Here is a 20,363-nt window from a genome sequence, read left to right as displayed (position 1 = left end):
GTATGATGCTTGAAAAACTTTAATCAATAAATGTTTATCATTTTCTGATTATGCTCGGACTCTTAGAATACATACAAGTATGTATGTATTTGAAAAATGATCTTATTTTGCCACAGCCACAACCACATGATATGAAGTTGACATAGGGTAAAGAGTTGATGTGGCTAAATAAGTGGGCCCATTTTTTTGTTGCTACATGACCCCACCCCAAAAAATTCTTCTGTATTGCAATAAAAGAATACTATTTTTCGTGCTTTCTTTTTAGCCCAACTAACAAACCACGAAATCTAGCAAAAGTAGAGGCACAAACAATGGGGGTGTAATCGAATTGATTCGAGCCAAATTTGGTCATGTGTTGGTTCGGTTCGATAAACTACTGTGTTCAAATTTTGGTGGAAACGTGTGATGTGAGTTGAGGTGTCGGAATCATGGAATTGGAAAAATCCGAGTCTGGGATCTCCTCCAAAAAAAAAAAACTGTTCCAACATATGTCCCCACATCTCAGTTATGGTGAGAGGTGTGGCATATATTGGTTTGGAAGCGTGTCCATTGATTCAGGATTTAATTTTCACAGAATACTCCTCATGAGTTCAGATATGTTTATTACATATGCTTCAAAAAACTGCCCCAACAAGTCATTACAGTGACATGTGGGGATCATCCCCCCCTATCAGTGGACGTAGAGCTTAACATGTCATTACAGTAGCCCATTGTGAATATCTCCCCTTATTTTGCCGTAGTGAAGGGCTTACAATGCAAAACTTTGGCAATATTTGAGTATAAATTTTAATTTTTTTTTTTGTTTTAAACTTTAGCTTACTTTGTTTGAATGCAGTGCAAATTAAGTAAATTAAAATGACATTAAATGAAAATTTATATTTTTTTTTTCATTTCCACTCCCATATGCATTTGTACAAGTACAAATAAATTTGTACTGCAACTAAACGCAGCATCCATTGTATTGATAGCAGATCTCTGCTTCTTCTTCACACCTCATAATAAATTGCAGCCGCACATCAGGAATAACTGCATATGTTTTCATTGGTGGAAGATTTTCTCGATGCATGCCTGCAATTACTTGGGAGGTGGGTGTGAGGAAGAAATCCGGGCTACAATCTATCAGAAACTAAAAAAGAAATTTCTGATATCCAGTCTGTTTCTTTGAATACCCGGCCCCGGCCCATTGCAATCAAATAGTTTTCACCGAACTCTAAAACAGGTCCTTGTTTTTTTTTTTATTTTTTTGCTTCATAAAAAAGGTCCATCATCCATGCTTGTAAAAATTTCAAATTATTAAGCAAAGTGGTACATTGGTAATTCAAACAGCTTCAGAGTAGTTTAAGGGCTTTGGTAATCCAATCCAATCTCTTTATCTTGATTCTCTCCAACCTAATCAAAGAGATTACTACTGTAATCATCACTACTTTTTTTTTTCTTTTCTATTGATGTTTGACCAACAAAAGCATCGAAAATCAAAGATATTTTTTTTTTGGGTTTTTAAAATCCAAGATAAAAAACCCACAAAAGTTCTCAGTTTTAAACGTTTTATTAGGTATCGCATTTTTTAAAATTAAGTTTCTGATAATCTGTCACCTTCAGAGCCATTTAAAGAAATCAAGAAAGACCCAAGAAACCTTCCACTTCCATGCTTCTCTTTTACTGTTTGAAAGGCATTCTCCTCATTACCTACCACTGATAACTCCACCCCTTCTTATTATTCCCCCAACCCTGAATTCCATGTCCCAGCACTTTCTGCACATTTCTTCAGCAAAGGGAGGGGATTATAGTTGTTGTTTTAGAGGGTTAGGGTTTTCAAAGAGGGGGAGGTGTGGTGCCAGAAAGGTCCATTTGAGCTTAGATTCAAGTTGCCATTTGCTTACCAGGGAAAACCCAGGAAGCAAATCCTGTCCAACTGGGCGTATATCTGGTGTTTGGACAATGGGGTTGATTTGGGTTTGTTGGATTCGGTTTATTTCAGCATGGGGTGTTCTTTGATTGGAGATCTAGGGTTAATCTTTGGTTCTTTGGCATCGGGGAAAGGTGTCGAGAAGGCGGTTCAGAGATCTGGGCTGTGAAATCTGCTTCGTGAATCTCTTCATAGGTACGAGAATGAGATTTCATTGAAAAGATGAAAATTTTGTTTTGTTCTGTTTTTGTTTTTTCTATTCGTTTTTCCCCTTTGTACTGCATTTTTTGGGCGAGGGAGTCTTTGTCACTAGAGATTAAAATGGGTTATGTTGAGTCTGTTATTAGTACGAGAATGAAGAAATAAATATATAATACTTATGAATTGGGTTGCTTACTGTGGTCATCTTGTTTATGCTGGTGAAAGGAGGGTTTTGAAAACTTGAAACTCTCTTGTTTTATGTTGTTTGTTTCCCCCCTTTTCTTGGTTGTGTTATTTGATCACATTTGTCTGTTGAAATGGGCCTGTTCGTGCTCTAGTTATATTCTCTCTCTCTCTCTCTCTCTCTCTCTCTATATATATATATATATATATATATAAATTTTCCTTTTTCCCTCTCTTCTCCCTCCTAGTTTGTAATATATTATGCATCATTGTTTTTCACTTTTTTTTATTGCTGGGTTTCTTGTTTTTCTGAGAAAACATTGAACCATTTTCTATTTTTCATCTATTTATATTCAACAATTTGGTTGGACTTCAGACTTGACAAAAAAATTTCAGTAATTCCATTAGTTTTATAATGTCCGAGAAATGCTAGTTTCAAAAAACAAAACAAAATGTATCTTAGTCTATTGAAGGTGTTTCAGAATTGAGCTTGAAATTGGAAAGATGCAGTAGTAACGTCTAGACAATGTTGTGTTTGTAGAAAAAAAAACTAAAAATATATGTCAAAGCTAAGGCTTCCACACTCGGACTGGAATGTGAATTATCTTGTCATGTTTTGCAGGCATCTTCATCTGAAAAAATGGCCACAGATCTCAACGCTGAGTTATCCAAGAAAACAGGTGTATTGGGCCTCAAGGTGTGGGTTTTGATTGGGATATGTGTCATGCTGTCTATTGTAATCATTCTCACTGTGATGGTCATATGTCTTTTTTCACGGAGGAGGTCAAGAAGGTCTAATGACAATCTTCCGCTTAGCCAAATCCCTGCAGTTTCTAAGGAAATCAAAGAAGTGAGGGTTGACCAAGTATCAACAAATGATTTCCGTCCTCGTGATGGGTTTCTTCTCACAATTCATGACAAGTCCAGTGACAAAGAGTCGGACAGGGTTATGGTTCATTTGGGTATGGGCAAAACAAGGAATGGGGATAATACCAGCCAATCAGGTTCATTTCATCATATGGACAAAGATGATGTTGGTTCTCAGTCTGGAGAAGAGGGGAGTTCTGGGACGGTTACTGTATACAGGTCATCTTCTTCACACCCTATCACTGCTCCATCACCTTTAGTTGGCCTGCCTGAATTTTCTCACCTTGGTTGGGGTCACTGGTTTACTTTGAGGGACCTGGAACTTGCTACAAACAGGTTTTCAAAAGAAAATGTCATTGGAGAGGGTGGGTATGGAGTTGTTTATCGTGGTCATCTGATCAATGGGACACCAGTGGCAGTTAAAAAGCTCCTCAACAATTTGTAAGTTCACAAAAATGATCTTTTACCCTAAGCAACTATGTTTGTTTATTCTTTCTTCTCTCAGTTTCTTGGTGCACCGCATATAACTGCTTGAATTCTTTTCTTATAGAGGCCAAGCAGAAAAAGAATTTAGTGTGGAAGTTGAGGCCATCGGTCATGTGCGCCACAAAAACTTAGTTCGACTGCTAGGGTACTGCATTGAAGGCACACACAGGTAGAAGATCCTTTATTTTTCCACCTTATACAATGTTTCTTGTGGGTCTTTGCTACTATCTTTTGTGCTCAAGTAGTTGACTGTTTGTATATTTATAGTTGTATATGTTTACTAATTACCATGCAGTATTTATAGTTAGGATAAGGCTTGGATGATAATGATAATGATAATGATAAAACGTTCACTCCTCAAATGCCTTCTTTTGGTTGTATATCAGAAGCCTTTCTACACCCTTTATAATTAATATTTTATAAGTAAGCGACTCTTATAATTTAACAAAAATTTAAGCAACCAACTTGATTCCATGATTCAAAACCAATATTCTCTGGTATCTACAAATCAAATAATGTTTTTAGGGAGGAATACTATGCACCTATCTGCTTGTCCATGCATCCATCTTTCTATGCACACACACATTGTCCTCAATACCAAAGCATAGGAAGAGAAGAAAGAAGTCTCCTGTTCTTCCATTACCCACAAATTCCTCCACCGTTTTCTCATGTCTCACTCAAGTTGGTTTGGGTTGCATGAACATAAACCGTTCTTTTTCCTTCATTATTGCAGTTTTCATTGCATTTGCCCAAGCCAAAACCCAAGTTCCTAAGTTTGCTTTCTTTCATTTTGAAAATGGGTTAAGTAGTTGGAGTGTTTAAAAAATAAAGAAGGGCCATTACCCAGTTTTGGTCCCTGCTATCTGGGGTCTTGGGGTGGGGGACAAGAAATGGAACTAACCTTTGGCATTTTTTTGCACAAAGTGGCCTTTGGAGAGTAAAAAATAAATTAGCTAATTAAATTCATCAAACACAAAAAAATAATTTAACTAATTAAAGAAAGATGTTTTTCTTTTAATTGTAAAGGGAGACTTGTTCCAGAGGAAAAACACTTCAAAATTTTCTTTTTCATGGTTGGCATGATGCACAGAGAAGATCTAATCCGCAACAAGAAAAAAAAAACATATATAAAATTATCTAAGAACTATTGGTAAAAATATTTTAAGAACTTATAGAATCTCTTTTCAACTTCGTATTAGGTTATTAGAGGGTTTACTTCTACTTGTATGATCCCTTGTTCACTCTGATTATTAATTAATGAAAAGGGTTCTAGTGGTTCAGATTTTAGGTTTTGCTTCACATATTTTTTCGATAGTTGGGGCTTTTCTTCACGTTTAGTATCAATGTTCAGGATGTTGGTCTACGAATATGTCAACAATGGGAATCTGGAGCAATGGCTTCATGGGGCTATGCGTCAGCATGGATATCTTACTTGGGAGGCCAGGATGAAGGTTCTTCTTGGCACTGCCAAGGCGTAAGTTGATTCAATAGTATCTGAAATTTTGAGTTTCCCTTTCTAGATTTCCCTTTTGTAAACATCCTATTTTTTGTTGCAGGCTTGCATACTTGCATGAAGCTATTGAGCCAAAAGTGGTGCACAGAGACATCAAATCTAGCAACATATTGATCGATGATGATTTCAATCCAAAGGTATCCGACTTTGGTCTAGCTAAGTTGCTGGGTGCAGGGAAAAGTCATATTACCACTCGAGTGATGGGAACTTTTGGGTAATTAAATTTCTATATACATCCAGTCCTCTCTCTCTCTCTCTGTTTGTGCATTCTTGTTTCTGATTTTTAATATTTTTGATCAGTTCCATTGAGTAAGGGCATGAGTTTTCCCTTTTATTTACTTCTGTTTGAACTTTGAATTATCAATGGGAAATTTTAAATGCTCTTGGTGGAGTAATAGTCATCCTTTGTTTTGTTTTTCAAAACTTTTAGGTATGTGGCTCCAGAATATGCAAATACTGGTCTTTTGAATGAAAAGAGTGATGTTTATAGCTTTGGAGTTGTCCTGTTGGAAGCAATTACCGGAAGAGATCCTGTGGACTATAGTCGGCCAGCCAATGAGGTCAGCAGAAGTTGCTCTTGAAACAATATACTTGGCAGTGCTGCAAAACAGCAAAAATAGTGCTACTGGATTTTATATTATAAAGTAATCATATATGGATATTTCTATCATGGAGGTCTACTGCTATATGATACGCATCAGTATTACCATCCGAAATTGTTGCATATTTCCTTTTTCCTCTGGAACCATGAAGAGTCTGATTTCTAGAATTTTCCTATGATTTCAATTATTTAACTAAGTCTACTGAATTCAACAACTTGTTGTTTTCCTATACAATGCCGTTCTGTATTCATTCTATTTCCTTATTAACTGATTTCAAGAATTTCTAGATGACTTAACTCTCAGATGCAAGAATATGTTATGTTGGCTTCCCTTGTTGCTCAAATTAGTTCCATTTACTACATTCATTTCTCATCTTTAACTATGTTGGCTTCCCTTGTTGCTGCTTTCTTGTGCTTAGCTGCATGTAGAATCATAGTTGTGAACTTAATAATGGCTTTGCTCTTTTTGACAAATAAGCTATGACAGCAAAGGAAGACAATGGATAAGATATAATAACATGAAATTGATGAGAACAGGTTAACCAAGTTGCTGTTTGAATCTCAGTTATTCATGAGACCAAGAGAACTTGAGTTATGAACTCCGAAATGGAGTTTGAATCTAATTGAGCACCTGGCTAATTGTGTAGAATACTTGGAAGCATATGCTTGACCAAGAGAATTTGAATTTAGTTATAAGCTCCAAAATGCCAGAGTATGAGTCTGATTGAGCACCTGACTAATTGATTCGAATATTCAAGTTTTGTAGAGGCTCGAGTTGTAAACATTCTATTTTTTCATCTCTCTATTTGTAGAAGCTTGAGTTTTACATAATCTTGCATGCTTTTTGTATGTCCTCTATTATCATACCCTTACCTACAGCCTTATTAATTACTCCTGATATATATCTGGTTCTAAACTCTCACAAGTATGGACATCTCATTATTAGAATTCTTTCAGTCATTAAACGTGTTATGGTTGTTCTTGCAGGTAAATATGGTTGACTGGCTCAAAATGATGGTTGGCAGCAGGCGTTCAGAAGAAGTGGTGGACCCAAACATTGAGACAAGGCCTTCGACAAGAGCCTTGAAAAGAGCTCTTCTGACTGCTTTGAGATGTGTTGACCCTGACTCAGACAAGAGACCAAAGATGGGCCAAGTTGCCCGCATGCTCGAGTCAGAGGAGTATCCCATACCCAGAGAGGTTTGATTCTGACATCATATCTCAAATGCCAACATGATTATGTTTCACAAAGCTTTTATAAAATGAATTTATTAGAAGTTATCTTTAGGCAGCTTTCATAGAATGAACCAAGTCTTTCACTCTTTATCAATGTTCCGAGAACTGGACCAGGCATAGGACCTGAAAAGGGAGAGGTTTACAGGTCAGAGGTTCAACTGGGGTAAAACCAGAGGTCGAGCCGTGATGACATGACATATATATACTTTTATCAAACTTAAATATGGTGGATGGATGGCAAGTTCTTTAATTTTTAAAGCAAATGACTAGGGTTCAAGTCTTAATTCACATTTTCTTTAAAATACGTTGCAATACAGTAATATATACAATCAAGTCATTAATTAACACGAATAAAGAAGTGGATTAATGGTAATTAAACAATACTTGAAAATAAGAAGTTATGGGTTCAAATGTTGTCATGCATGTTTTGAAATTTCAATTATTTAATGATCTGGGTGGTTACATGAAGCCGGGATTGGTTCACCGGTTTTCTAGTGGAACAGGCTGGTCAGCCAATTTTCACTGGATTTTTAAGAATTCCGATTCTTGGGGTGAGACCGAACTGGCCAAGGCCTGCTCGTGGTTCAACTGGTCTGATTGGATGGTTTGGTTTGGTTTCCTAAACACTGCTCTTTATAGTGAAATGTGCATTTATTTGATAAAAAAGATGAAACCCCAATAACATTGATTACTCCTAGTTAAAAGAAGACATGCAGCCTCTTGGGCTAAAATCAATTACGTTGGCTCATTGGAGGGTTAAAGGAAAAGGGGTCCACAAATAAAACGTTTCTTCTATTCCTTCTATAAGTCAATGTTAACCCTCTTCCCTATCCTTGTGCACGTAATGGTGATACCTAAAAATTAGTTTCCATCTGAAAATGTCTTTTAAATATTTCTTGCTTGTCATTTCCGAAATAATGAAATCTAATTTTACTAATCCTGCATATGAGGAAAGTTAAATAATAGTATTACGGATAGAGGTGAGGCTCATACAAAGGAGTGGGCTCTGTCATTTGTTTTATTGGCAAGAACATCCACGGTAAAAAAATAGAAGAAATCACATAGCACCAGGGATATCTTCCAACTTCCAAGAGACCCATCAAAATGATGGTTCTCACTCAAAATCTTCACTGCATTGGTTATGCTAGAATTGAAGTAGTCATTTCTGTGATATTTTAGCTGAGATTCTAATTGATAAGGAATTTGAAAAATTTCAGGATCGAAGGCACCGGAGGAGTCAAGCAGGGAGCATGGAGATTGAATGCCAGAGGGAGAACTCTGACACGGACAAGAGTGACAATCCTGATTTGAGAGTGGAAAGCAGAAGAAACCACAGGACTTAATTTAACATGAAGGCGATTTAGTCAATCCTAGAAATATAGAGTTATTCTTAAATTCTTTCAGCCAACTGCATTCTTGAGTCTGCCTACTTGACACCAGATCGAAGGGTGACAAGGCGCAGCTGTGCAGCCTTGCACCGGGTGGTGGGGAAGCAGGGTAGAGGCTCATTAGTGTCTTTTGGGTTTTTCTTGTTTCTTGTAGATGATGGTGAGGATTATTTTGTGTATGAAAATGTTATAATGGAGAACCCAAACCACTGGTGGTGTGTACAGTTTAGTTTATCTGTAATTCTCGTTTATTTTTCATGAAATGTTTTTCTTGCTGCAAAAATGGAATTTTTATTAATTGAGGGAAGCACATGGGAGTTGGGCACCTGAAACACTGTAACATTTAATATGCTTTTCACTTGGGACTGTCAATGTTTTAGGCTTTTGGGTCGAGACTCGAGAGTTTGGACTTTGGCCCCAAGTCCCCAACTTGCCTTCCCTGCTTTGATGACACGCTATGACGGTTGGCTTTGTGCTTATCAGCCTGTATTGGCCCATACATATTATTCTGGGAGTTCTCCCATATGCCTTTACAGACTGTATCAGGGTTCTGACTGGTTCAGGGGGTGAAGCAGTCTTAAATCGCCCTCCCTGAACTGGTTAAAAAAAAATAAAAAAAAAAAAGTATCAATATTGCTCGATATACACCTATCAGTGTATCAGATGTATCGATATTTTGAATCTTACACTCTACTACTATTTCCAATCAGTTTGAATTTCGATATAGAAAATCCCTTGGGCGGAACTCACTTCATTTGTGGATTTGTGGGTTCTCACCCTCACTGTTACATGTTGAATGGTTCTTTCTAAGGTTTGTCATCGAGCAAAAAATCTCCCCATTTTTACTTGAACCATATGCAATGGTATCTAATATCTACACGATTACCGGGTTACTTGTATCTATAGATGAACTTAGACATGATAGTTTCTAACTAGGAGTAAATCCAGAAGTTCACGCTTGAGATTTTTTCTAGAAACTCGAAGGAGAAAGAAGAAATGAATTTTGATTGAAAATGTCTGGTATGCAGATTTCACAGTATAACTACCCAACTTGTTTCTCTTCCAAATCCTCCTTTAAATGCGTCATTAACCTGACAAATTAAAGTGTCCTTTAGATACCAAGTGTTTGCATGAAAGGCTCTATGGGGAGGACAGGAAGTAAGTTGAGACCAGGGAATAGAAATGCAGAGATATCATGCATTTTATGCAATCATGAAGTGGAGGCCTTTTCGCATCTATTTTTCAAGTGTGACTTTGCAAGAGCTGTTTGGTGCAAGGTTCAGAAAATCGACACGTATTGGGAGCACCCCTATACGCTCCTATAGAGGGTGTATCGGGGTTTTGACCGGTTTAGGGGGTGGAGTAACCTTAAACCGATCCCCATGAACCGGATTTGAAAAAAAGTTAAAAAAATAAAAAAAAAACAGTACCGACACTGTTTGATATGCCCCTACCGACGTATCAGACGTATCGATATTTAGAACCTTGGTTTGGTGTCAAACCCAAGTTGGTATAAACCCTAGTACAGTGAATGATGAATATCTACAACAACTTATTTCGGATTGGCTTCAGTCACTTAGGTAATCTTTTAATGCATATATCATACTATGCTTTCAGTCCAAATTTTAGGTACTTCTATATATGATCCGGGAGGCACGCAACAAGAAGTTTCATTGAACAAGGATGTAAATCCTGTCTCTTTTGTGGACAAAACAAATAAAATAATTGTTGATTCATGTCTCACTCTTTGTCATGACAAATTAAATGCATTATCCCTAAGCCCAATAACTGAGAACTATTATCTAGTATTCACTGATGGATCGTATGATCAACACATAGACAATGCAGGCATTGGTTTTGTCATCAAGCAATCTAGTGATAGGCAGATCATTGCAGCCCAAGGGTCAACTTGCAAAGCTTTGTGCAGTCATCAAGGGCTATAGCATTGCAATGCCAAACAGTGTGAGTTTTCTTGGATATTGAAATAATAGTAAAGAAGTTAAACCTTCTAGTAATGGAACATATATGGATCGGTCAAATGCATTTTAGGTGAAACTCACATCTCCAAAGTCAGTTTAGGGACTTAAAATTCATTTACATATCTAGAACTAAGAACGCACTAGCTCATCTTTTAGCTTTATTATGCTTGTAAATATCAAAGGCACTCTACTATGAATATGCTACCTCGCACAATTTCATTTACAATATAAATAACCACTCTTTTGCCTAAAAAAACACCATCTTTCGAAGGATACTCTTGTAAGAACATTTTGTGGGTAGGAAATCCGGTGTGGTTAAAAAATTAATGCATCTCCTATGCTTGGCGAGCAGTATGATCCACAAAGCTTTTCATGTGGGCTCCATTTTTCTTTCGAGGGGATTCTTTGGCTCTGTTTTGCCCTTGAAACGGAGTGGATTTATTTTTATGCACTTGGATCTTCAATCCAAAGGAATTGGGGTCGCATATCGGGACATCTCTCATATTGTCATTTCTAGAGAAATGTTCCCAGTGTACGGTTATAGTGTTTGTAGGGGGTATGGGTAGCAAATATGGACTCTAGTTCACTCTAGTCACGCAAATTAAGGTTACATTTGATAATGCTAGACGTTTATTGCTTTGATGCTTTCAGTATGTACCATCTGTTTGTGTTTAGATTTGAATACAAACTCTGATAAGGTTATGTTTGAAATGGTAAGACATGGTTTAGTCGCTTAACGCAACCAGACCCATTTTGGCCAAAGCCTTAATGGCCCCAAAACTTTTTGAAATGGCTTGTGTTGCCCTTTCTTTTAAACCTAATTCAAGCCCTGATTTGAGTTTTTTCCTCTAGTACAATAGAAGGGAATGGTCTTCTACTATTGTCGTTTGCATTGCATCTTCAGCAATGAGCATTGTTTTGGTCTTGTTCACAGTAAGATATAGTGTTCTGTTATGTGTAGATGGTCCCCGTACATAAAATAGTGTGAATAGGGACAGACCACACCCCAATTTATCATCTATAGTATTTTCTCGTAGATGGTCCACACTATGGTGTGGACAGTTTGTGGGAAGGTTTCAGTGTAGTGCACATGCGTTATGTTGGTCTAATTACTCTCACTTTATTTAATTTTTTAATAATTTTTAATTTTTAATATTTTATCAATAAAATAATAATTTTTAAGGTTTATTCTAGCACAAGTCTAACGTTTCTCCTTCTCAACTCTTTGTTCATTATTTAAATATTAATGTTTAATATTTTTATCAATAAAATAATATTTAAAATAATAATTTTTTATTTTTTAATATTTAATTATTTTACAAAATGCAATTGTTGTCTACATATTGATGCCTTTTTTTCAATTTATTTACCATATAAAATGAAAAAAATTAGACATTTATGATAGACTAGTAGATCTCCCATAAAATGTATATGAGATGCATGGAATCAAAAAGTGTGGTATAGACTACACCAGTCCAGTCCACACAATCTATCCACAGTTCAGAACAGTTATGGACTGTGATGTAGTGTGGATTAATCTCTACCACAATGTGTGGTATAAACCAATCCACACCCATCAATTTATCATCCACACAAATAAAGGAAAGGGAGAGAGAGAGAGAGAGGCTGCTCGCAAGTTGGGGTTCTCCTTGATGATTCAAGTCTGGGTTCCAATGGAGGGCAAAATAGTGAAATAAACAGTTATTGTTGGCACAACGCCAACACAAATGCACTTATTTTCAGAGGCTCTGAAAAGCAAACATCAGACTTCAAAACCATCGAACGCCACTTAAAAAATTTCACATTTGTATTAGAGTCCGAACCTAATGCCCACAAAACAATACTATCTTACAAGCCCACACACAAGACACTACAACGAAACCTGCTCGTCACGCCCATGTGTCCATGACACTTGCATAGTTGCATATTCTCAATTGTAATTCATGAGGATATGTTCCCTATTCACGGCTTTGGTGTCTGGATTCGTGTGGGTAGACTGTAATGTATGATTTCACCTATAAAAGATATTTCCCCATAAAAAAGAAAGTTAAAATTTTCCCACACAAATATCTCGATTATTATTCCTACCTCTTTGTAGTGTAAAATTTGTTCTCCACCTGATTTTATATGAAGTTTAACACAAGTATAACTCAAGTAATTTAAGAGCCTTGAATATCATGCAGTTAAATTGGTCTTAGAGCCTCGTTCAAAAAAAAAACAACAACAACAACCAAACTTAAAAATAGGGTGATTTTACTTACAGGCGAATCCTGGCTGGCTAGCACCACGTGGCCAGTGCTCATGGAATCCATAAAGTACTAAAGGACAGGACGTGACCCCTGGTAATCCTCTGTGATTTCCTATGTTTTGTCCTCTTGTTGTGATTTCCTAATATTGCTATATTTGCTCGTCATGTGAAAAGGAGGTCATTTGGAAAGACATTTGCACCATTACTCAAAATAGAAAAAAAAAATGGAAATACATTTGCACCAAATTTTGTCACTACTTAAGTTGCCATTTCCATTAAAGGATCTACGAACAGATCCCACATGCCATGTAAATTTCAAACCCAACAAGCCTTTTTATCATTTATCGTTTAAATAATTACAGTGTATGGAATATTGGTAAAATCTACAACCACGCAGTTACAAAAACAATGAATGAAAGAGATTGAGAATTCACAAATTTGGGCTTTCACCGGGTGGTCCAGAACGAGCATTTAACAGAGGCTGGAGCGCTTTGACCACTATGCTCATGTTGGGTCTAAAATCAGCTTCATATTGCACGCATAAGGCTGCTACAGCGGCCATCTGTTTCCAATTTAAGATGGGATTACAAAATGCTAGATACATGTATAAACATAGATTATTGCATTTACCTATTTCTGGGTAATATAAAGTATAAACATATCATGAAATTGAAGCGATAGGGAAATGGAATACTGCCACTAATTTTTCAAGTTTTACTCTTCCTCAGTACTCAGTTTACTAAATTTGGGTAAAAACACATGTAAATGGATATGATAAAAGTCCCATTTAGTAATCCATTTACCATATTACGTTGTTTAATGTTATAAATACTAGTTAAAAGAAAAGGACGAAGAAGATTCTTACCTTAGCAACAGCCTTGGGAGGGTAGTCTCCTCCTAGCCTTGCATCAACGCATTGTTTCACCTTATCTTCACTAAGTCTTGGTGTGGCCTGATATATATTCAGGATTTCCAGGTATCAGCATAGTAACAGAGAGAAAAAAGACAACTTTTAATGCCAATGTCATGAAAAATCAATGCATGTCACAAGACTCCAAAGTTCATACCCATGTCACAAGACTCTGTTGTCCTCGTGGCAATGTATGATCAACAGGCTTACGCCCAGTCAAGAGCTCCAGCAGAACGACACCAAAGCTGTAAACATCACTCTTTGAACTGAGCTGTCCAGTCATTGCATATCTGTCATCCACAATGGAAGATTATAGGTAGCTGTAACAGTTTTTAGAGTACATTGTCTTGAACCATGTCTTTACTGAGAAGATAGTAGATAACTAAGCCATGTCCCAATCATTTAAGGTTTGTCCACATGATAGCAAATACGTAGTTGTAAGAGAACTCAGGTAACCAAGTTGTAAGGTGGTGGTTTATCTAATTCCTTTTTTTTTTAATCATTAACAAGACAATAAATTGTACTTATTTCCAGGAGAGAACCAAATACAACCTTTACCCCCCTTCCAATGACAATTGGGGGGGGGGGGGGGAGGGGGGGGGGGACCACAGTGTATAGACTTATACTGCTCACGTGCAGTGAATGGGACCTCCCATCCTTTTGGTAGGTAGAATTTTGAGCAGTTGACCAGGATCATGTAATAATTGGTCTTTGGTCTTTTCTTTCTGAGGTCCAAATCACCACAAAATGTTTTGTTTCAGTTGTAACACAACGGCATTGCATATTTAGATGGTTTGAACAATAGCAGTGAAGTTTTGGCATTTGATATCTCCTAGGTGAGTCCCCAGCCTGGCCATCATGCATGCCACTTTATTGCTGATAGGACATAATATGAGCCATACAACGAGCACCTTGTGCTTTCCAAATTTTCCATATAGAAATAAGCAGATGTGTATCTGTTTATAAGCCAGGAAGGATCTTACTCTGGAGCATGATAACCAAAAGTTCCAAGAACACGTGTGGAATGAAGACGTGCTGCCATGTCAGGGGCTTGGTTTGATAAATCAAAGTCGGCGATCTTAGCAACATCGTCATCAAAAAGTAAAACATTGCTGGACTTAATATCACGATGGATTATATGAGGCTGGGCTTTTTCATGCAAGTACTCAAGTCCTTTTGCAGCCCCTACAGCAATTTTTACTCGCTGTGCCCATGATAGAACTGGTCCTGGTTGTGCTCCCTTTACACCTTTTCGCCCTACATCAATAAATCACACATAGAATTGTTTGCATCACCAAGGAGATGAATTGAAAACAAGATTTACATATGACACAGAACCTTGGGGTAGTAATCCAAGGGCACTAACTGAAAAGTTATGTATCTGAAATAAATTTGATATTTTTAAAATCTATGTGAGATCCATGAATAATATTTGAACTAAACAGAAACAAATGATCATTGAATAACAAAATTCATCAAATCAAGAAGATGAAGCGATATTCTGTTGTTTTAGGAGTTTTTCTGAGTTTGAACACTGATTTTGTTTGACTATGCTTTTTGATGGATAGCATGGAACTTTTTAAGGAAAAAAATATTTCTGGTACTAAAACGTGAAAAAGGAAAGAAGCCTCCAACTGATCCTCCCTGATAATATGGGGCAATATCCAAGTAATGGTGGAACAGAGTGTTGGGCAGTTAAGAAACAGCACATTAAAAAAATGAGTGTCGCAGAATTGTGAATGCTTAGACGGATGAATAGACAAGTAGCAAAACTAGGAAGGATAGGGTTAGAAATGAAGTCATACAAAGTAACATAGGAATAGCTCCAATAGGTGATAAAATGAGAGAAAGTAGATTGAGATGGTGTAGGTCATGTGCATAGAAGACCATCTACAGGACCTGTTAGAAAAAGTGATTTGTTAAAGAAAGGGCTAGAAGAGATAGGGCCAGACCAAAAAGGACTTAGGTGGATGTCATAATAAATGATTTAAGTGCCCATAATTTAATAATGGATATGGCATTGAGTAGAAAGGGACAGAAAGCAAGATTCATGTAGCCGACCCCATATAGATAGGACAAGGCTTAGATGATGATAATGATCCAAGTAATCTTGTGTCTACTCCTCTTACATTTGCGTTGCTTGATGCAACAAAAACAAATAACAGGCAGAATGTATGATAAATGATAACCCGAGTGTCAACAAAATTTAATTACAACATTACTGAGAAACTTTCAAATTATAGCAATACCATGTATCTCTATGAGACTAAAAGCTCATAATTCATTCATGAATTGAAAATATGCCATTTATCATTGGTCTCACAGTATCAGGGTGCTAACAGAAAGTCACAAACTATATTTGGAATTCAGAATGAGAAACTCCATTGGGATGGTTTTGTGTAAGATTAAAGACTTGAGTTTTTGGACATTCATCCAATGTTTTCAAAACAAGCAATTTGTTGCACCAAAAAGGGGGTTCAGTCAAAGCCATGAATATCTGGATTGATTTATCTGACTTGTGGTATCAACATAACATCATAAATGTAAGTGATTAGAAAATAGATATCAACAGAATAAAGAAAACTCGTTTCCTTTATTTGTGAAGCCTGCTCTCGAAAATTGCTCCTTTGCATGCTCTATTTGTCCAAAATTCGGTCAGTTTGAGCTGAGAGTGAAAAATCTCTCATTCCTGGAAGGCTGGCTTTATGCCTCATGTTAAATAGTCTGGATGCTCTGCCTCACGCATTTGCACGTCAAAAAAGGATTTAGGCTTTTGGCTGAATATTATTAAAATGTAAGATTACATACCATGAAGAATATCATGAAGAGATCCCATGGTAGCAAATTCATATGAAAGGACACGGAGACTTCCATCAACACAATAACCAAGCAGCTCAACAACATTCTCATGCTTCAACCTTGATACCATGGAAACCTGTAAAGTCATATCAAAATGATGAACTATAAGTAAAAATATGCATATAACATGCCAACAATACTAATGTAGGCAAAGAAGCCCAACCTGCGCTAAAAATTCTTGATCTGGCTGCTTACTAGCATCTAACTTTTTGATGGCAGCAGCCCTTCCATCTTTCAAAAGGCCATAATATACTCTTCCATATGAGCCCTCTCCTATTAAAGATTTTGTCCCAAAGTTGTCGGTCACTTCCTTCAGTTCATCCACTGAAATGGCAGGAACTTCAATAGGCTGGACTTTTACAGGCTGAGTACCTTTGGGTGCTACTTCAGTGGCAGGATAACCTCCACCATTGCCTGCAATTTGTATGAACTTCTCCTCAATCTCATGTTGATGAAATATAAACATACAACCATAACTCTAGGATCTGTAATAACTATAACAAAGAATACTTTTATGCATTGGTTTCTAAGATATAAATAGATTTGAAGCATGAATCTAAGTATTCATTCAAGAAATTACTTAAACAAGCAACTATTATTACAAAATTATATATCAAATAAAGAGCCAAAATTTTTTGATATAGAACATGGAGCTTATATTTTCAGTTTCGTGATTAGCATCGGAAACAAATTTCCCCTTCCAGCATCTATCCAAAAGAAAAAAAAATGACATTTTAAGCTTAAATATCTGGAAATAAAAACTCTTTGCAAAATGAATCAAGGCAAAGAAACATAACTTACACAAAGTAGAATTGTTTGCCACAAATGAGCATCATAAACTACAGGTTAGGCATGGCGGATTACCTGCTGAATTGTTTGCCACAAATGGGGCTCCACTATCTGCAGTTTTGCGAACATCATCATCTTCACAACAGAAGAAGCAGCTCATGGTTCTTTCTCTTTAGTCAGACGCCCTTTCTAAGCTAACAAATTTTCAGTTTGGATTAGCAAGGGAAACATTCCAAAGAACAAAAACGAAGTCATAACTCATAAGACCAAGAAATATAGCAGGCCATTCATGGGGAAAAGGTAAACATTGTTGAGACTATTCAAGAATATATTGCCATGGATTAACTTAAAAGGTGAAGAGGCATTTAATTTAGCATTTTTTAAGAAAATGCTGCAAACTAATACGGCTTCCCTAGGAACAGATCGGTGCAAAGTTTGCAGGAAAGCTCACAGCTTATTTATGATTTTAATTTTTTTCCTTCCATGCCAAATAACCGATGCTGACATCCATATCAACGTGCAGGAAAAACATAACTAATAGTTCCAATAAAAAGGTCATACTTCACACTCGTGTTGCTTGGGCAATTAGTAATCTGAAATGTGGTATTGCGTAATACTCCAAATGAGGAAAGAGATAGTATAAAGCTTATATTGATTATTATAATTTTCATTCCTGTCCAAGAACCTAAATTATGTTCTTAAACCAAATTCAAACGATATATGATATTCTTTGTCGGAAATAACCAAAGATTATATACCAAAACATGGTAGACACAAAATTCTAATGGAGCAAAAATTAGATTTATGGAATGTTAACTCAAATAATATGATTATGATTCCACAATCGAATTGGATGGCTTAACTGACCACCAAACAGTTAGCATCTAACCAACCCGGTCCATCTATCCTATCCCATATCCAGATCAAAGCTATTCAACCAACAATAAGAATAGTCAAAATCAAAAAGAAAAACAGAAGCGGTAAAGATGGGGAAATAATAGACGGTTAATTAATCAACAAAACACAAGAAATAAAAAACAACAATATCTACTGCAGCAATACATGAAGAACCAGAAGAAGGGTTATCTTTGCACTAATTTCCGTAAACTGAAAGGGAAGCTTATTATGAATTTTAAGTCAATATACAGTTTTTTTTTCTTCTCAATGCAAGTCTAAGAGAATATTTGAAGAAACCTGATTGAATATATAATAACTAAAGAGTTCCTCGAGATCGATTATCGATCTGAACCTTAAACTTTAGGGCTTCCAAGAAACAAGTTCGAAATTGTAGGGGAAAAACGAAAAAAAAAAAAACACACCTTTTCTCGACAATTTTTATCTTTTACGCTCTAGATTTCAGCGTTTCAAAACCACTTTCCAATTCCCACAGAGAGAGTGATAGAGCTATAACTTTCGTGTTCTGGGAGCAGTTCAGTCTGAGCTCTGAGGATCCGGAGCCGGCCAGCAACTGCACAACTGCACAAGAGAGGCGAACAGGCGAAGGGAAGGGCGCGCAGGATAGCGCATGCTACAGAAGCGGTGGTGTGTCCGAGATTCCTTGATTTATGCCAGAAGAGACTGAATATTTTTATATTATTATTTCCTCCTTTTCGTTGCGTTTGAGTTCGCTGGACTTGACTGGACTATATAATTAAACCACGTGGCATTGCTGTCAGAGTAATTACTATGTCTTATTAACTTCCTCTCTTTACCGAGTAATGTTTTCGGTGAGGTAGAACTGTACAAGATGGATGCTTACGAGTTACGACTTACGAGGAGTAATGACCGCGACATTCGACGGTACTCACTAACCATTTGACCACCGGAATCTTTTTAACTGATGTCGGACTTTTGACTGCTTGCTAATGAAAAATTTGATTTAGAACGGGTTTTCGGATTCATAACTTATACGGATATGGATAGGGTGAGCATCGGTGGTTTGTTTTGATTGTAGGGGTTGTTTTCAGGTTTTTGGAATCGGAAACCTATACTATGAAGGTTGGTTATCCCGGTGTATTCATAAAACCAATTCTTCTCTTATTATCTCCTTTAAAGAATGAAATATATTCTTTAAAACATATTTTTAATAAATATAATATATAGTTGAAAACTTATATTATATTTATTGATAAAATTGGGTAATTTAATATATAAATTATTATGATATATTAATGTATGGTTCAAAACTTATCAAGTTTGTAAAAAAAACAACTTTTACATTACTTATTATAAATATTCAAATATTAAAATGAAAATAAATTATCAGATCAATTAAATAACTCCATAGTCAAGTGAGATCATGGCTTTTATAATAATGAGTGTTTGGGTTTAAATCTTTACATTCTCAAAAGCATTTTGGGGTTTATTTCAATGTAAGTTCAATTCCAAGGCCAATTCCACCTAGGCTAATTAAGGTCGACTCATCAAGTTGGTTCGAGTAGGATAAACCCTTAGACCCTAGAACCGGCTTGGGTGGGGATTGGTTCCAATAATTTGGAACCTCTTGAAACCAAACCCTACCTTATAACAAAATGGATATGATCAATTCAAGATTGGTCCGAGGTCGATTCCATTTGATTTCGGATATAATCTATCCATTTGCTCACCCCTAGATATGGATAGAGGCAAGACACAACATTATTTTTAAATTCAACCCTCCATGTGGCATGCTTTTGGAAGGCATATGAGTAAGTATTGAATTTAATAATATTTTAAATTGTATGTGAATAATATAATAAATAGCTTATGCATTTTTTATATGCTTTAATCAAATAATTAGAAAATTTAATATTTATTCATGTTATTATACTTGTTTTATATTTTAAATATTACATTAAATAATAGGAAATTAGATGCGAATTTCAAACTTAACCTACTAATCCAATCTATCCCACTTTAAATGCAAGAAAGGTAGGATTGAGAAGGGTTTGGGGTTTTGCATTTTTATGTATGAGAAATGTTTGGATTCTCAAAATGAGATCACATATGTGCCCCAGAGAAGGCGCTCCACAAACGCCCCACATGCACGTCTTAGTGTGCATTGGGAACATCTCTTGAAATTGTCAATGAGAGATATTCCCAATACATGGTTGGGATATGTTGTAGGGTGCATATGTGAATTCTCTCAAAATTCAAATAACTAAGGGAATACAGGTGATACGCTTAGAAAGATAAGTAGGATCTAGGACTTACTAAAT

The 20,363-nt window shown here is 36.4% G+C and overlaps 2 protein-coding genes across 3 annotated transcripts; one reads left to right on the top strand and one right to left on the bottom strand.

Moving 5' to 3' along the window:
• Positions 1-1,064: 1,064 nt before the first annotated feature.
• On the top strand, positions 1,065-8,664 carry LOC104607134 (putative receptor-like protein kinase At5g18500). The gene is made up of 8 exons (XM_010272668.3): positions 1,065-2,101; positions 2,913-3,598; positions 3,708-3,812; positions 4,995-5,117; positions 5,200-5,370; positions 5,587-5,716; positions 6,745-6,957; positions 8,211-8,664. The coding sequence occupies exons 2-8, from the start codon at positions 2,931-2,933 to the stop codon at positions 8,334-8,336; spliced, it is 1,536 nt and encodes a 511-aa protein (XP_010270970.1). The 5' UTR covers positions 1,065-2,101; positions 2,913-2,930; the 3' UTR covers positions 8,337-8,664.
• Positions 8,665-12,854: 4,190 nt separating this feature from the next.
• LOC104607133 (pto-interacting protein 1) lies at positions 12,855-18,783 on the bottom strand. 2 transcript variants are annotated; one of them, XM_010272667.3, is made up of 8 exons: positions 18,486-18,783; positions 17,242-17,355; positions 16,541-16,791; positions 16,327-16,453; positions 14,502-14,775; positions 13,676-13,808; positions 13,474-13,560; positions 12,855-13,170 (listed from the first exon to the last, which is right to left on the bottom strand). In XM_010272667.3, exons 2-8 carry the CDS (start codon positions 17,324-17,326, stop codon positions 13,039-13,041), a joined length of 1,089 nt encoding a protein of 362 aa, XP_010270969.1. In that variant the 5' UTR covers positions 17,327-17,355; positions 18,486-18,783; the 3' UTR covers positions 12,855-13,038. The 2 variants fall into 2 exon arrangements, with proteins under 2 accessions (XP_010270969.1, XP_010270968.1); XM_010272666.3 differs by having other exon boundaries at positions 17,242-17,360; positions 18,486-18,731.
• Positions 18,784-20,363: the final 1,580 nt, after the last annotated feature.

This window comes from Nelumbo nucifera, chromosome 3, assembly GCF_055504915.1.
Source record: "Nelumbo nucifera cultivar China Antique chromosome 3, China Antique-T2T, whole genome shotgun sequence".
NCBI lineage: Eukaryota > Viridiplantae > Streptophyta > Magnoliopsida > Proteales > Nelumbonaceae > Nelumbo > Nelumbo nucifera.
This window is presented reverse-complemented; position numbering and strand designations above follow the sequence as displayed.

Coding starts and splice junctions, on each gene's coding strand:
- LOC104607133 (XM_010272667.3), bottom strand. CDS start 17,326: ATGAGCTGCTTCTTCTGTTGTGAAGATGATGATGTTCGCAAAACTGCA. Junction 16,454..16,540: donor ATCAAGAATTTTTAGCGCAG/GTTGGGCTTCTT, acceptor ATGACTTTACAG/GTTTCCATGGTATCAAGGTT. Junction 13,809..14,501: donor TTTGGTTATCATGCTCCAGA/GTAAGATCCTTC, acceptor TGTGGATGACAG/ATATGCAATGACTGGACAGC.
- LOC104607134 (XM_010272668.3), top strand. CDS start 2,931: ATGGCCACAGATCTCAACGCTGAGTTATCCAAGAAAACAGGTGTATTG. Junction 3,813..4,994: donor TGCATTGAAGGCACACACAG/GTAGAAGATCCT, acceptor ATCAATGTTCAG/GATGTTGGTCTACGAATATG. Junction 5,717..6,744: donor ATAGTCGGCCAGCCAATGAG/GTCAGCAGAAGT, acceptor TTGTTCTTGCAG/GTAAATATGGTTGACTGGCT.